The sequence below is a fragment of the Rhinoderma darwinii genome, unplaced genomic scaffold (assembly GCF_050947455.1).
Source record: "Rhinoderma darwinii isolate aRhiDar2 unplaced genomic scaffold, aRhiDar2.hap1 Scaffold_673, whole genome shotgun sequence".
NCBI classification, from domain to species: domain Eukaryota; kingdom Metazoa; phylum Chordata; class Amphibia; order Anura; family Rhinodermatidae; genus Rhinoderma; species Rhinoderma darwinii.
Window position 1 is genome coordinate 117,259 of NW_027464231.1, and position 18,015 is coordinate 135,273.

Here is an 18,015-nt window from a genome sequence, read left to right on the forward strand (position 1 = left end):
CCTCCTAGATCCTCTCTAAGGCTGGAATCACACTTGCAGCTTTTTTAGCCAAATCCAAGAGTGTATTAAAAAGACATGTAAAATATAAATGAAGGAATGAGTCAAACTCCAGGTCACAAATAGCAGTGTTTCAGAAATGTCTGCTGCTGTCCCATTTATTTGAATGGGGCTTTCTAGTATCCATGTGCATGCTGCAGAAACAACCCTGTATGGAATGGTTTTCAGTTTCACAAATTTCTGCTACAAAGCTTTCCCAGAAGTGAATCTTACCTGAGGGTAAGAACAAATGAAATCGCCAGCCGCAACATTACTTACATAAGTGACGAATGTGTACACGATGTAGCAGGTAAATACTGTGGTATTACCAGAAAAATCATGTAGCCATTCGCCACCGCATATGTGCGTGATTTCGTGCTCCACACCTGATTCTAATTGTAGGTGTTTAAGGTAGTGATAATACACTTCTGATATTTACAAAAAAAATAAAAAATCTTTTGCATTTTTTTTTTCTAACTGCAAAGTTAATTTGTTAGTGTTTTTTTGTTAAATTCCATCACCTATATCTTGTTATACTGTTTTAATGAAAGTCAAATATAAAAATGTCCATTTATTTTAAAAACAAAAACTCACATTGTCCTTACTGTCACTCTGGATTCTCCTGAACATCAAAACGACTTTTCCACTGTGTGACTTCTCTGATGAGCCCCAAGTTTGCCTATACTATTAAAACATTTCCCACATTCTGAACATGAACATGGCTTTTCCCCATGTGACTTCTCTCATGTTTAACAAGACGTGATTTATCTATAAAACATTTCCTGCATTCTGAACATGAATACGGTTTCTCTCCTGTGTGAATTCTCTCATGAATAACAAGACTTGATTTATCTGTATAACATTTCCCACATTCTGAACATGAATAAGGCTTCTCTCCTGTGTGAGTTCTCTGATGATCCCTAAGTTTGTCTTTAGTAGCAAAACATTTTCCACATTCTGAACATGAATGTGGCTTCTCTCCTGTGTGAATTCTTCCATGTCTAACAAGACTTGAACTATCTTTAAAACATTTCCCACATTCTGAACATGAATATGGCTTCTCTCCTGTGTGAATTCTCACATGTTTAGCAAGACTTGATTTTTGTGTAAAACATTTCCCACATTCTGAACATGAGTATGGCTTCTCCCCTGTGTGAATTCTCTCATGTCTAACAAGATCTGATATTTGTGAAAAACATTTCTCACATAGTGGACATGAATACGGCTTCTCTCCTGTGTGACTTCTCCCATGTAAAACAAGATGTGATTTATCTGTAAAAATTTTCCCACATTCTGAACATGAATACAGCTTACCTCCCGCGTTAATTCTTCTGTTTGTAAAATGACGAGAACATTTTGTGAACGGTTTACAACATTGAAACCTTTTACCCACTCTTTGACCTGTACTTGTTGCAACTATCTGTGGTTGGTCAGGAGAAGATTCCTCATGATTAGTGGAATTATGTAACAGATCTGTACTTTGAAGTCCTGGCTGTACATTAAGGGTAATGAGGTTTTCTCCTGAAGACTGCTGCATGATCTCTTCATCTTCTACTTTATAATTAATCGATAACATGAAGTTTCCCTCAGAATTCGTACTGGGAATTTCTGTAAGGATTAAAAATGTATTGTGTGATTTTGTTACAAAACACAAAAGTTGACACAAAGTTGACACATGTATGACGTTCATATTAGGCTGGAAACACACATGCATTCTTTTGAGCCAAAGCCAGAAGTGGATCAAGCAGGAGGGAGAAGTTTAAGCAAAGACCTTTGAATCAATACCTGGCTTCAGTTAAAAAATCTGCCTCAAAAGCTATATGTGTTGTGATGATGCATTTTGTGTGGTTTATTGTGAGCCCTCAGGGATGCATTTTGTAATCAGGTACCACAGGTCGCGCAGCCATAAGACATAAAGTGTCCTCATTGTCCAGTCCCCACAGGGGATCATCAGGAGGCACCACCATCACTCAGCTAGTGTGCAGAGCAGCAAACCCAGCAGATCCAATTACCTCCCCGACCTGTGTTCTCATCCTTTCTGTGGCAGACAATAGTTGGACAATACACATAATAGTACAAAAGACCACAACTCACATACAGACAGTAGAAATACAAACTAAAGTCATTATAACAAATGATGGTGACTAGAAACTGCCAAGATGTTCCTCCCCCTGAGGGGTATATAAGGGCTTGACGTGGGGAAGAGAGGGATCTCCTGGATGTAGACTTTAATGAGAGCTGAAGCTGAGGCCAGCGCTCTGAGGAGTTTCCTGTATTTACCTGATATTGTGGACTGTGTGCTGTCCCTGCGTGGAGGGCGACCTGGTCTGTCAGCATTGGATACAATAAATACTGTTGGAGTTGCCCTGTCTTCACTGGCTCTGTTGATCGTATATTAACCTAACGAACCCCATGACAACTGGTGTCAGAAGCGGGATCAACAGAGCGCAGCCCCATGGAGAACCACCCAGCGAATGAGTTCCGTAACTGGACCGTCCTTAGTCTCCAAGAACGAGCCCGAGAACTTGGACTGAACTACCAGTGACTATCTAAAAAGCCATTAATTGATCTACTGGTGAGTGCTAGCCAGATCACCTCCTCCCAGGTGGCTAATGGACATGCTCCAGAGACAGGGGCTCTTACCACTAAGAGCCAATGGTTGGTGTGGTAAGAGGAGGAAATGGCAGATCTGGGACCAGTCGTTACTCCGGAGTATCAGTTGGAAGCTGCTCGCATGGCAAAAAACAGAGACAAGCTGCAATGGAGGCTGAAAGAGGCTAGAATATTACCTGGGGTGAGAACCAGAGAATCCAGGAACCTTTACGGGTCATCCAGAAGTACTTCAAGACATTTTATGAGGTAACTGGGGATGTGGAAGGGTTTTTCTAGGACTTTGAACATCAGAGCGCCCTGCTGGATGTACCCACCTCTGATTGGATGCGTTTTTTAGTGGGGCTCCTTGAAGGTGGAGCCGCAGAAGCATACCGGACCCTAGACGCACAGTGGAACCGGGACTAAAACATTGTGAAACAAACTATTTTGTATTACTATGTAGTCATGCCAGACTCACATCGGGCCCAATTCTGAGACCTTCCCTGTACTACTGGAGGATCTTTTAGGATGTATGCCCATAAAATGTCCCAGGCGTGTCGGAGATGGCTGGAAGTGGATTCACTGTGGAAGATATTCTGCATGGGTTCCAGTTTTAAGCCAAGTGCCCCCAGGAAATACGGAAATGGTTCCGGGAATGTGAGCCATCAACATTGAATAGAGCTGCAGCCCTGGCTGATGAGGCACTAACCATCAAACCTCAGTGGAGGAGTCTGCTGGACAATAAACCTCAGCCGAACCCAGCCCCCCGGGCACCTCCTGTCATATATGCCCCTCAACCCATCCGCAGGCCGATGACAACCAGGCCAAACAATCCGGGGACCCCACAATTCTGACCACGATATGGAAGGTTCTCAGAAAGGAAATGTTATAGGTGGGGTCAGCCGGGCCCTTTACAGTCCAGGTGCCCCTCAAGAAATCGAAGGGAGCTCCGATCTTTTCCCCCTCGCCCTCGGCATCTTGTGCACTCCATCCTGCCTGAGGAAGAGTTACCACCACCCCCACCAGAGTGGACTGCTGAACCCTGAACCATGGAGACACCCTCTGGCATGTATAGCATTCAACCCCTTACGCAAAGTTACCCAGAGCAAAGGCAGCGCCATCTGCAGGATGACACTGGGGCATTCCTGACCATTGCTGACCCCCGTGTTGTTCGGCCAGAGGCAATCGATCAAGGCCCAGGAATACCCATCGAACTTGTAGGGTGTACTCGCAAATATATCCAGAAGGCTGCTGTACATTTGAATTATGGTTACGGGGAAAGACTCTGGATTGGTGTTATGGGGGGACTCCTTGTGGATGTTCTCCTTGGGAATGACATTGGGGAATTACAGTGCCATTTTGTGGGAGTCGTCACCCGACACCAAGCTGCCCAAGCACAGAGAGTTTCGGAATTGACTGTGGAGCAGCCTCCAGGACCCCCAACCGAACTGGTAAGAGCTGCATCAACTGATTCTACATTGGGGGACTTTTGGGACCGAGAAGAGTTTAGGCAAGAAATAGAAGATGATCCGACCTTGGCAGCTATTAAACTAAGGGCAGAAACTGGGCAGGAGGGAAAGAATGGGGATAGGATCACCAGAGATAAGGGATTGTATTATCGTTTAGTAGAGGCCCGGGGTGGGATCATCCCTGAAGTGACTACCAAGCAACTCATTGTCCCTCAAAAGTATAGGCTGCAACTACTCCAACTGGCTCATGACATCCCCTTATTTAGACATAAAGGTAGGAAACGGACAGAGAAAAGACTCACCCACAACTTTTACTGGCCTGGCATTTCGCAATCGATAGTTCAATACTGCCGTACCTGTGATTTGTGCCAATGGATGCGACATCCAGGCGCCCGTCACAAGGTACCCATGCAACCCCTGCCAATCATTGAGGAGCCATTTCAGCTTTTAGCTGTAGATATAATAGGAACTCTAGTGCACCCCAGCAGAACAGGGAAACAGTATATCCTGACGGTGGTGGATTATGCCACCGGTATCCTGAGGCCGTGGCTCTGTCCAGCATTACAGCCATAAAGGTAGCAGAGGCTCTTGTTACCGTCTTCACCCGAGTAGGATTTCCCAGTGAAATACTATCAGATCAAGGGATCCAGTTCACGTCAGACTTGGTCCAGTTCCTGCGGCGTCCGAGCCATTCGCACCACCCCATACCACCCCGAACCAATGGACTGTGTGACCATTTTAATGGATCCCTAAAAATTTGCTACGTGCCTTTGCAGACACTGAACGGGACTGGGAGCAATACCTGCCACATCTCCTGTTTGCCTACCCAAGAGTCAACCGGATTTTCCCCTTTCGAACTGCTCTATGGTCGAAGGGTCCGTGGGGTCCTCACCCTTCTAAAGGAATACTGGGAGATATCACCGACACTGGAGTACCTGTCATTCCTTATGTTCTGGAATTTCGAGAACGCCTTACCCGACTAGTGACCTTGGCTAAAGAACGCCTGCAAGGGGCCCAGTATAGCCAGAAGACCTGGTATGATCGGAAAGCAAGGACCCGTGAATTTATTGAAGGGCAACAAGTGCTCATGATTATCGCTGCCCCTGCCAACAAGCTTCAAGCAACATGGGATGGCCCTTACCGAGTTATCCGAAAATGTAATGACACTAATTACGTCATTGCCATGAACCCTAGTGGCCGGCGACAAGAGACTGTCCACATCAACATGCTGAAAGATTACCACGACCGGTCCCTACCTGTTTTGGCCATTTGCTATCCCCCTAGTGATAAGGAAGGAGACAACTCCCTCCCGGACTTTCTACATCTGGCTCGAGCTGGGGGTACTCTGGACCAAGTGCCCCTGGGACCCCATCTGTTGAATATCCAAAAGGGTGATATTCTCGGCTTGCTGGGTCCGAGGGCTTCCGTGTTTTCCTCAGCGCCGGACGGACAACACTCACCACCACGTGGAAACTCCAGGACAACGCCCAATCCAGCAGGCCCGCTACCGAGTTCCTGAGGCCGTTCGGGACATGATCAAGAATGAACTGGCGGACATGAAACAACTTGGGATTATTAGGCCATCTCAGAGCCCCTGGGCCTCCCCTCTGATACTGGTGCCCAAAAAGGATGGCACAACGCGATTCTGCGTAGATTACCTGAGCCTAAATGATGCCATCAAATGTGACGAGTACCCTATGCCCCAGATTGATGATCTGTTGGATCGGCTGGCCAGTGTTTAATTTGTAACTACATAAGACTTGAGCAAGGGGTACTGGCAGATACCCCTAAAAGAGGACACCCGGAAGCGATCTGCATTTATTACCCCCTTTGGACTCTTGAGTTCCTGGGAATGCCCTTTGGGGTGAAAAATGCCCCAGCAACCTTCCAAAGATCGGTAGACCGGCTGTTAGAACAATGTCAGGACTTTGTCTGTGCATACTTGGATGATATTGCCATTTTCAGCACATCATGGGAGGAACATCTTAAACACTTAGGCATAGTGTTAGACCATATTCTTGCAGCAGGACTGACAATTCGTCCTGATAAATGCCAGTTGGGTATGGCTGAGGTGCAATATCTGGGGCACAGAGTAGGAGGGGGAACCTAAGACCTGAGCCTGCCAAGGTGGAAGCCATTAGCAACTGGCCTACCTCTAAAAATAAGAAACAAGTACTGGCCTTTTTGAGGACCGCCAGTTACTACCGAAAATGAGTTTCCGATTTCAGTTCCCTGGCAAAGCCCCTAAATGACCTGACCCGCAAAAACATGCCTAGTATGGTGAAGTGGACACCTGCCTGTGAGGAAGCCTTTATAGCATTAAAGACGGCTCTCACCACTGCCCCTGTCTTGGCCGCACCAGACTACAAGCACAGGTTCCTTGTGCAGACAGATGCATCCACCTACGGTATTGGAGCAGTTCTTAGCCAGATAAACGCGGCTGGGCTTGAACATCCAGTTGCTTTCATCAGTCGTAAACTACTAGATCGGGAAGTTGCCTGTGCCACTATTGAAAGACAGTGCCCTGCCATCGTATGGGCTCTCAAAATTACAGCCATACCTTTATGACAGAGACTTTACAATTGTAACGGATCACAATCCCCTCACATGGCTGAACCGAGGGTCAGGGGACAATGGACGATTACTGCGGTGGAGCCTGTCCTTACAACCTTACAGCTTCTCCATCCAATACAAACGGGGAAGCCAACACCAAAATGCTGATGGTCTGTCCCCACAAGAAGAGCCATAGACCGCCCCCCCCCCCCCGTGCTGATCGAAGAACCCGGCAACTGTTGGGAATTATTTTGCGGTCATACAATGAACTATCAAAAGTAGATCAGTGTGCACTACGAAAAAAACACCCCGATCACCTAATTATATATATACATACGTATATATATATATATATATATATATATATATATATATATATATATATATACAAACGAGGAAATAGACGCAGCACTCCAAAAGTAGTTGCAAAGATAGTGGTTTATTCACCCATGTACAGAAATAGCTATGTTTCAGTCCTCTCAGCAGGACCTTTGTCAAGCTTGACAAAGGTCCTGCTGAGAGGACTGAAACGTAGCTATTTCTGTACATGGGTGAATAAACCACTATCTTTGCAACTACTTTTGGAGTGCTGCGTCTATTTCCTCGTTTGTGTATCCAATTCAGGACCGTGTGGATGACGGTCAAGGACGCATAGCACCGTGATACTTGAACTCTCTGAAGTGCAACTTTTTTCTACCTAATATATATATTTTTATATATATATATATATATATATATATATATTATATAATAGATTAAGGTTAGGATTTAGGGCTGTCATAGCAGTACTATCTGTAAGGCTAGATCAGGGCTTCATTAGGGTTAGGGCTTTATTTTATTTTTACGTCTGTTATAAAAAACAAAAACGAAACAAGCAAAACAAAAAAAAAAGAAAAAAAAAAGTTTTAAGCTGGGTACCCACAGGGGCGGATACGCTACGTAAAAATCACGCAGCGTGTCCAACCTAGAACCCGCAGTATATTTAGTCCCAAAATCGCACTACATTGTGGTGCAGTTTTTCTAACGGAATATTCGCTGCGGAAAAAAGCCGTTCATACTTACACCCTCCCTCCTCTGATGTCCGCTCCAGCCTCCCTGGATGACATTGCAAGAACTGTGATGCTGCAGCCTGTGATTGGCTGCAGGGGTCATATGGGACGCAACGTCATCCCAGGAGGAAGGAGGGCATTTTGGGTAAGTATGTTTTTTTTTTCCGGAAGTGCGATCTTTACGATTACGCCGCAAAACTTGGCTTTCTGTTGCGGGTTTTGAATCCTCATTGAATTGAATGTGAATACTCGCAATGGAAAATCAACAATAACTCAGCATAATTTGACATGCTGCGGAATTAAATTCTGCACCGCAGGTAAATTTATTGACGTTTACACTGCAGGTTTTTTTCCGCAGCGTGGGCATGAGATTTGGTAAATCTCACCTACTTTGCTGCTACTGAAAATGCTGCGGAATTTCCGCTACGCGTAGGAACTCGGCCTTAGTGTTATTCTTAGGCTTACTTTAGGTTATATTAGGACGTATAGAGCTTGTGTATGTACCCACACATAATGTCTCAGAGAATGTACCGTGCGGAGCAAGCCTCACTATGCTTCGACAGTTCTGAGAGACCGACACCGCTTCAGAAGCGGAACCTTTTTCCGACAGTGGCGATTCCAATTCTACCACTGGACCCCATAGCCCTATGGTGGTAGATACAGCCGTCGCTGTCGAGGTGTCAAGTGCAGGGCCGAGTGTTGCAGTCCCTCCTGCAATGTGGGATCCCGCACTATAGTTTTCTCCCCAAGTACCCCAAATGGAAGCGACTCCAGGAATTAATGTCGATGTTGCAAATATTACAGCCTATGATTTTTTTTATTTATACGTATGTGATACAGTCCTACAATTAATTGTCCAGCAGACTAATCTTTATGCTATTTAATTTGTTCTGCAAAAGTCTGCATCTATTTACTTAAGAATGTGGAATGGCACAAGTGTCCCAGAAATTAAAATATTTTTAGGCATTACTCTCAATTTGGGTTTGGTTAAAAAAACAAAAACATCTGTCCGGTCCTACTGGACTTCTAGTGCTGTCCACGCTATCCCTGTATTTGTAGCAGTGATGTCCAGAAACCGCTATGAAGCCCTAATGCGGTTCATGTATTTTACCAATAATTCCCAAGTCCCCCCAAGAAGTGACCCAGGCTGTGATTGGCTTAATAAATTAATGCTATTAATCGCCCTTCTAAGGGATTTATCTGTAGATGAATCACTTATGAGCTTTAAAGGCCGTATTTCTTTTTGTCAATTCATCCCCTCCAAACGAGCCAGATATGGGGTAAAAATGAAACAAATTTATTGGGGGTGTAGATCTTTCAGACCAGGTGCTTCAACCTTACCCGGTGAAGAAAAAATATGCCTAGTACAAAAAGGTGCCAATCTCCTTAATTCAGATTACTACGTATAACAGTTTTGTTCTTTTTAAAAAGGCCTAAGTAACGCTCACTTTTTTTCAGTACCAGGAGCAGGAGTTTTGATTCCACTATACCTGCGAGTCTGAATATGTGCGCAGACTTTCAGAGCGCCACTTTTTACACCCCGTCCCTTTCACCGAGACCCAAAAATATCTCCAAAAAAGGTGCCGGGTATGTAGTAAGCAGGGAAGGAGTAGGGATACCCGCTTTTACTCCCCATGTGTCTATCAAAACCAGGCCTTTGAAACTACCCCTCTTTCAAAACCACACAGATTACAATTACTAATATTAACACAAAAAAAAAAAAGGGGGTGTGGGTCTTTTTAGGGAGTCGATTTATTTATATTTTCTTTTTAGTTTGTGGGATTTCCAAGTAGGGAGGATTTCTTTTGGGAAAGGTCATAGAGCATATTTTTTTCAGACCGTGAAACTAATTTTACTCTTTATGATTTTATTTATTTGTGGGTGATCAAGTCCTGGAATTACATTTTCCAGTACAAAATCCCACTGCTATCAATTACAGATAATGGACCCCCAATGTCCCTGAACTAAATTTTTTTGGGGGAATTACATTATTAACCCCTTAAGGACGCATTTTTGAAATCTGACATATTTCACTTTATGTGGTAATAACGTCGGAATGCTTAAACCTATCCAAGCGATTCTGAGATTGTTTTCTCGTGACACATTGGGCTTTATGTTAGTGGCAAAATTTGGACGATATATTCAGTGTTTATTGGTGAAAAATTGCAAAATGTAGAGAAAATTTATAAAAAATAGCATTTTTCAAAATATAAATGCATCTGCTTGTAAAACAGACAGTTATACCACCCAAAATAGTTACTAGCTCACATTTCCCATATGTCTACTTTAGATTGGCATAGTTTTTTGAACATTCTTTTATTTTTCTTGGACGTTACAAGGCTTAGAACATAAACAGCAATTTTTCATATTTTTAAGAAAATTTCAAAAGCCCTTTTTTAAGGTACCTGTTCAGTTCCGAAGTGGCTTTGAGAGGCCTATGTATTAGAAACCCCCATAAAACACCCCATTTTGAAAACTAGACCCATCAAAGTATTCAAAACAGCATTTAGAAAGTTTATTTAACCCTTCAGGCATTTCACAGAAATTCAAGAAAAGTAGAGGTGAAATTTGCAAATTTAATTTTTCTTGCTGAATTTCAATTGTATAAAAAAAAATTCTGTAACACAGAAGGTTTTACCAGAAAAACAATACTAAATATGTATTGTCCAGATTCTGCAGTTTTTAGAAATGTCCCACATGTGTCTCTAGTGCGCTCGTGGACTGAAACACAAGCCCCAGAAGCAAAGAAGCGCCTAGTGCATTTTGAGGCCTCTTTTTTATTAGAATATATTTTAGGCAGCATGCCAGGTTTGAAGAGGTGTTGAGGTGCCAAAACAGTAGGAATCCCCAAAAAGTGACCCCATTTCGGAAACTAAACCCCTCAAGGAATTCATTTGTGGTTGTTGTTACCATTTTGACCCCACAGTTTTTACACAGCACGTATTTGAATTGGGCTATGAAATTAAAAAAATGAAATTTTTTTCCAATAAGATGTCATTTTTTATCAAAATTTCTTATTTTCACAGGTAACAAAATACCCCATTTTGTTGCCCAATTTGTCCTGAGTGCGGCAATACCCCATTTGTGGTGATAAATTGCCGTTTGGGCCCATTGGAGGGCTCAGAAGGAAAGGAGAGCTATGTGTTTGTTGGAGTCCAGATTTTGCTGGATTGGTTTTCGGGTGCCATGTCGCATTTGCAGAGCCCCAGAGATATCAAAGCAATGAAAACCCACCAGAAGTGACCCCATTTCGGAAACTACACCCCTCAAGGAATTAATTTATGGTTGTTGTTACCATTTTGACCCCACAGTTTTTCCACAGCACGTATTTGAATTGGGCTGTGAAATGAAAAAAAAATACATTTTTTCCAATAAGATGTCATTTTTCATCAACATTTCTTATTTTCACAGGGAACAAAATACCCCATTTTGTTGCCCAATTTGTCCTGAGTGCAGCAATAACCCATTTGTGGTGATAAACTGCCGTTTGGGCCCATGGGTGGCCTCAGAAGGGAAGGAGCGCTGTGTGTTCTTTGGAGTGCAGATTTTGCTGGATTGGTTTTCGGGTGCCATGTCGCTTTTGCAGAGCCCCAGAGGTATCAAAGCAATGGAAACCCACCAGAAGTGACCCCATTTTGGAAACTACACCCCTCAAGGAATTAATTGATGGGTATTGTGACCATTAAGACCCCATAGTTTCTTCACAGAACTTATTTGAATTGGGCTGGGAATTTAAAAAAAATATATATTTTCCAATAATATGTAGTTTTAGCTAAAAATTTCTTATTTTCACAAGAAATAAAACACTCCATTTTGTTGCCCAATTTGTCCTGAGTGCAGCAATACCCCATTTGTGGTGCTAAACTGCCGTTTGGGCCCATAGGGGGGCTTAGAAGGAAAGGAGCACTATTTGTTCTTTGGAGTCCAGATTTTGCTGGATTGGTTTTCGGGTGCCATGTCGCATTTGCAGAGCCCCAGAGATATCAAAGCAATGAAAACCCACCAGAAGTGACCCCATTTCGGAAACTACACCCCTCAAGGAATTAATTTATGGTTGTTGTTACCATTTTGACCCCACAGTTTTTACACAGCACGTATTTGAATTGGGCTGTGAAATGAAAAAAAAATAAATTTTTTCCAATAAGATGTCATTTTTCATCAACATTTCTTATTTTCACAGGGAACAAAATACCACATTTTGTTGCCCAATTTGTCCTGAGTGCAGCAATAACCCATTTGTGGTGAAAAACTGCCGTTTGGGCCCATGGGTGGCCTCAGAAGGGAAGGAGCGCTGTGTGTTCTTTGGAGTGCAGATTTTGCTGGATTGGTTTTCGGGTGCAATGTCGCATTTGCAGAGCCCCAGAGGTATCAAAGCAATGGAAACCCACCAGAAGTGACCCCATTTTGGAAACTACACCCCTCAAGGAATTAATTGATGGGTAATGTGACCATTTAGACCCCATAGTTTCTTCACAGAACTTATTTGAATTGGGCTGGGAATTTAAAAAAAATATATATTTTCCAATAATATGTAGTTTTAGCTAAAAATTTCTTATTTTCACAAGAAATAAAACACTCCATTTTGTTGCCCAATTTGTCCTGAGTGCAGCAATACCCCATTTGTGGTGCTAAACTGCCGTTTGGGCCCATAGGAGGGCTTAGAAGGAAAGGAGCACTATTTGTTCTTTGGAGTTCAGATTTTGCTGGATTGGTTTTTGGGTGCCATGTCGCATTTGCAGAGCCCCAGAGGTATCAAAGCAATGGAAACCCACCAGAAGTACCCCATTTTGGAAACTACCCCCTCAAGGAATTCATTTATTGGGGTTGTGACCATTTTGACCCCATAGTTTTTTCACATAACTTATTTGAATTGGGCTGGGAATTCAAACAAAATTTATTTTTTCCAATAATATGTAGTTTTGGCTGAAAATTTCTTATTTTCACAAGAAATAAAATACCCCATTTTGTTGCCCAATTTGTCCTGAGTGCGGCAATGCCCAATTTGTGGTGATAAACTGATGTTTGGGACCATGGGAGGGCTCAGAAGGAAAGGACCACCATTTGGCCTACTGGGGATTTTCTGGTGCGAAGTCATGTATGCAGTAGCCCCTGAGGTAACAGTACAGTTGAAACCTCCAAGAAGTGACCCCATTTTAAAAACTACACCCCTTAAGGCATTCATTTAGAGGTGTAGTGAGCATTTTGACCGGAGACATACACCCTATAAACTGTAATGTGTGTTCCCACGGGTATGGCAATACCCTACATGTGGCTGTTATCAGCTGCCTGGGCACGCAGCAGGGCTCAGAGGGGAAAGACGACGGGGGATAAGCTGTGCGGAGTGCATCAGGGTAAGTAAAACTGGGGTAGATTAAAAATCAAGGGATGTGTAATGACAAGGTAGGGAGACAGACAGGTGAGCCCTAATCTACCCGCCACTCAGTCCCTGCCTACTTGCAACGACCCGTCCTAAGCGACAGGGTACAACTGGGCAACGGTCCCTACGCTCAGTAAGTGCAAGACAGACAAAACAGACAGGGGTACACAGAAGATAGGGAAACGGGGCAGCTGCCCACGGAGACACCGTGAGCAACAAGAGTGGTGAACGAGCCGAGTCAAACAAGGAGTGAGCGAGGTACAAAACGCTGAGCAGGAGAGTTGTCAGAAAGCCAAGGTCAATAACAAGCAGAGGATCAGTAGTACAAGCAGCAGCAGCAGCAAGCCAGGAAACAAGCATAGAAGAATCACAGGCAAAGGAGGAACAGGAAAGGCAGCTATAAATAGACAGTGGGCGGGAACTAGCTCCGTCTGGCCAGGCTGTGATAGGCTCTCCCACTCCTAAGCCTGACATCCTGAGTGGTGGAAGATGGAGTCAGTCTCACAGACATAGGAGCAGGTGCAGACTGATTGCCCACGGGCGTCGACACAGAACCTGTGTCTGGCAAATCCTTTACAGGATGTATGATAAATTTTGAAGCACTCTTTCATACGGAGCCTTAGTTTTTCGGGACACGTGTCACATTGATATATTGTGTCCTTCCTTATCCCCCTCTTATAGCAGACTTTGTACCTCTTTTGACTTTTTCCTTTCTTGCCAGTTTGGGGAACTTCTCCTGGAAAGTGTTGCCCTGGTACGATGCGTGTGGCCATGCTTCCAGAAGTACTGGGTGCCCCCCCCTTCTTGGTCCCTAAAAATTAGTTTCTTGATAACCACCTCTTGAAATTTCAGGAAAGTTCCCCTCTGGCCTGTACATCGACGTAGCACGTACACATTGTACAATGCCATCTGTATGATGTGCACGGCCAGCTTCTTATACCACACCGCATGGCGCTGTAGGGCTTCAGGGCTTGATCTAACAAGTCCACCCCTCCCATGTACCTACTGTAGTCCAGGATGCAGTCTGGTTTAGGGGTCTTTGTACTGGTACCTCGTACAGGTACATGGGTACTGGTGTGACATCTCTCTTGTCCTTGTACTTGACACACAATATGTTGCTGCTAGATTGTGCCCTGCTCTCACCCCCTCTGAGTGTTTGCCCAAGCAGAGTCTTAGGGAGGCCTCTCAGATTTCTTCTAGCGGTGCCGCATGACTTCTGGAAGCGTGGCAGTTGAAGAGAGTGACGCTGGTATAAAAATTATCCAGGTAGAGGTGGTAACCCTGGTCTAGCAGTGGGTGCACCAAATCCCACACAATTTTTGCATTAACTCCCAGTAAGGGGGGGGGGGAGGGCATTCTGGGGGCTGAATACTAGTGTCCTTCCCTTCATATATCCTAAATTTGTAGGTATACCCTGATGCACTCTCGCACCGCTTATACATCTTCACGCCATACCTTGCCCTCTTACCCAGCAGGTACTCGCGGAATTGAAGCCTCCCTTTAAAATGTACCAAGGACTCCTCAATAGAAATAAACGTCTCGGTGGTGTATGCTTGGGAAAACCGGACACTGAAACGGTCTAATAGGGGTCTCCGTTTATACAAACGGGCAAAACTGGGGTCATCTTGGAGTAGGCAATGCTCATCAGGAGAAGCAAATTATTGCCTCATTTTTTTTTTTTTTTAGGTTCCACTTCAGTTCTGAAGTTGCTTTGAGGGGCCCATATATTAGACACCCCTATGAAACACCCCATTTTAGAAACTAGACCCCTCAAAGTATTCACAATAGCATTTAGAAAGTTTATGAACCCTTTAAGTGTTTCACAGGAATTTAGAGCAAAGTAGAGGTGAAATTTACATATTTATTTTTGTCAGAAAATCCTTTTTATACAATTTTTTTTCTATAACACAAAAGGTTTTACCAGAGAAACGCAACTCAAAATGTATTGCCCAGATTCTGCAGTTTTGAGAAATATCCCACATGTGGCTCTAGTGCGGTAATGGACTGAAGCACCGGCCTCCGAAGCAAAGGAAGACCTAGTGGATTTTGAGGCCTCCTTTTTATTAGGCACCATGTCCGGTTTGAAAAGGTCTTGTGGTGCCAAAACAGTGGAAACCCCCCAAAAGTGACCCCATTTTGGAAACTAGACCCCTTGAGGAATTCATTGCAGTTTTCATGGGGTGCATGCGACTTTTTGATCAGTTTTTATTCTATTTTTTTTACAGCGTTCACCGTGCGCTATAAATGACATTCACTTTATTCTGCGGGGCGATACGATTACGGCGATACCAGATGTTTATAGGTTTTTTGATGTCTTATGGCGTTTGCACAATAAAATACGTTTTGTAAACAATCATTCCCTTTTTGTGTTACCTTATTCTAAGAGCCAGAACTTTTTTATTTTTCCATCAAGAAAGCCGTGCGAGGACTTATTTTTTGTGTAATGAACTGTAGTTTCGATCAGGAGCATTTTTAGGTACATGCGACTTTTTGATCTCTTTTTATTCCATTTTTTGGGAGGTGAAGTGACCAAACAATTGTGATTTTGGTACGGTCTATTATTATTTTCTTTTACGGCTTTCACCGCGCGGGATAAATAACGAAATAATTTTGTAGTTCAGGCCGTTACGGACGCGGCGATACCAATTATGTATAGTTTATTTGTTTGTTTATATATTTTTATTAATAATAAAGGACTGATAAGGGAAAAAGGGGGGATTTTTACTTTTAATACTTTTAAAACTTTTATTTTCTTATTTTTACACATCTTTTTTTTACTTTATTACTTTGTCCCACTAGGGGACTTGAGGGCAGGAGGCCCTGATCGCTATTCTAATACACTGCACTACATGCGTAGTGCAGTGTATTGGAGCGGTCAGCTACTCACTGACAGCAAGAATAGTGGGTCCTGACTTCGTCAGGACCCACTAGGCTTCCGTCGATGGCATAGCCGGACGCCATTATTTGGTGTCCGGTTGCCATAGTTACAATCGCCAGCCGCTATCGTGTAGCAGGCCGGCGATTGTAGCTTAACCCCTAAAAAGCCGCGATCGCTATTGAATGTGGCTTTCGGTCCCCGCTGTAGGAGCTGTGACAGCTGCTGTACGAGACAGCAGCTGTTACAGCTCCTGTATGTGTCGGGAGGACGGCCAAACTCCCGTGACGTACTATTAGGTCATGGAGCGCGAACGATACAGCTACCATGACCTAATAGTACGTCCAGGAGCGGGAAAAGGTTAATGAGGTTTGTTAAAGAGGCTCTGTCAACACATTACAAGTGCCCTATCTCCTATATAAGTAAAGAGACCATGTCACCATATTATAAGTGTCCTATCTCCTATATAAGTAAAGAGGCTCTGTCACCACATTATAAGTGTCCTATCTCCTATATAAGTAAAGAGACTCTGTCACCACATTATAAGTGTCCTATCTCCTATATAAGTAAAGAGGCTCTGTCACCACATTATAAGTGCCCTATCTCCTATATAAGTAAAGAGGCTCTGTCACCACATTATAAGTGTCCTATCTCCTATATAAGTAAAGAGGCTGTCACCACATTATAAGTGTCCTATCTCCTATATAGGTAAAGAGACTCTGTCACCACATTATAAGTGTCCTATCTCCTATATAAGTAAAGAGGCTCTGTTACCACATTATAAGTGCCCTATCTCCTATATAAGTAAAGAGACTCTGTCACCACATTATAAGTGTCCTATCTCCTATATAAGTAAAGAGGCTCTGTCATCATATTATAAGTGCCCTATCTCCTATATAAGTAAAGAGGCTGTCACCACATTATAAGTGCCCTATCTCCTATATAAGTAAAGAGGCTCTGTCACCACATTATAAGTGCCCTATCTCCTATATAAGTAAAGAGGCTCTGTCACCACATTATAAGTGTCCTATCTCCTATATAAGTAAAGAGACTCTGTCACCACATTATAAGTGCCCTATCTCCTATATAAGTAAAGAGGCTCTGTCACCACATTATAAGTGTCCTATCTCCTATATAAGTAAAGAGGCTGTCACCACATTATAAGTGCCCTATCTCCTATATAAGTAAAGAGACTGTCACCACATTATAAGTGTCCTATCTCCTATATAAGTAAAGAGGCTCTGTCACCACATTATAAGTGTCCTATCTCCTATATAAGTAAAGAGACTCTGTCACCACATTATAAGTGTCCTATCTCCTATATAAGTAAAGAGGCTCTGTCACCACATTATAAGTGTCCTATCTCCTATATAAGTAAAGAGGCTCTGTCACCACATTATAAGTGCCCTATCTCCTATATAAGTAAAGAGGCTAAAGAGACTCTGTCACCACATTATAAGTGCCCTATCTCCTATATAAGTAAAGAGACTCTGTCACCACATTATAAGTGCCCTATCTCCTATATAAGTAAAGAGGCTGTCACCACATTATAAGTGTCCTATCTCCTATATAAGTAAAGAGGCTCTGTCACCACATTATAAGTGTCCTATCTCCTATATAAGTAAAGAGGCTCTGTCACCACATTATAAGTGCCCTATCTCCTATATAAGTAAAGAGGCTCTGTCACCACATTATAAGTGCCCTATCTCCTATATAAGTAAAGAGGCTCTGTCACCACATTATAAGTGTCCTATCTGCTATATAAGTAAAGAGGCTCTGTCACCACATTATAAGTGCCCTATCTCCTATATAAGTAAAGAGACTCTGTCACCACATTATAAGTGCCCTATCTCCTATATAAGTAAAGAGACTCTGTCACCACATTATAAGTGCCCTATCTCCTATATAAGTAATGAGACTCTGTCACCACATTATAAGTGTCCTATCTCCTATATAAGTAAAGAGGCTCTGTCACCACATTATAAGTGCCCTATCTCCTATATAAGTAAAGAGGCTCTGTCACCACATTATAAGTGTCCTATCTCCTATATAAGTAAAGAGACT

At 43.2% G+C, this 18,015-nt stretch overlaps 1 protein-coding gene across 1 annotated transcript in view; it reads right to left on the reverse strand.

The window, feature by feature from the left end:
• Positions 1–562: 562 nt before the first annotated feature.
• Positions 563–18,015, reverse strand: part of LOC142728081 (uncharacterized) — a 64,241-nt gene continuing 46,788 nt past the window's right edge. Inside the window, exon 2 of the mRNA XM_075849098.1 lies at positions 563–1,644. Coding sequence (XP_075705213.1) covers positions 716–1,612 — 897 coding nt within the window. The 5' untranslated portion in view covers positions 1,613–1,644 and the 3' untranslated portion in view covers positions 563–715. The remainder of the gene's footprint in view (positions 1,645–18,015) is intronic.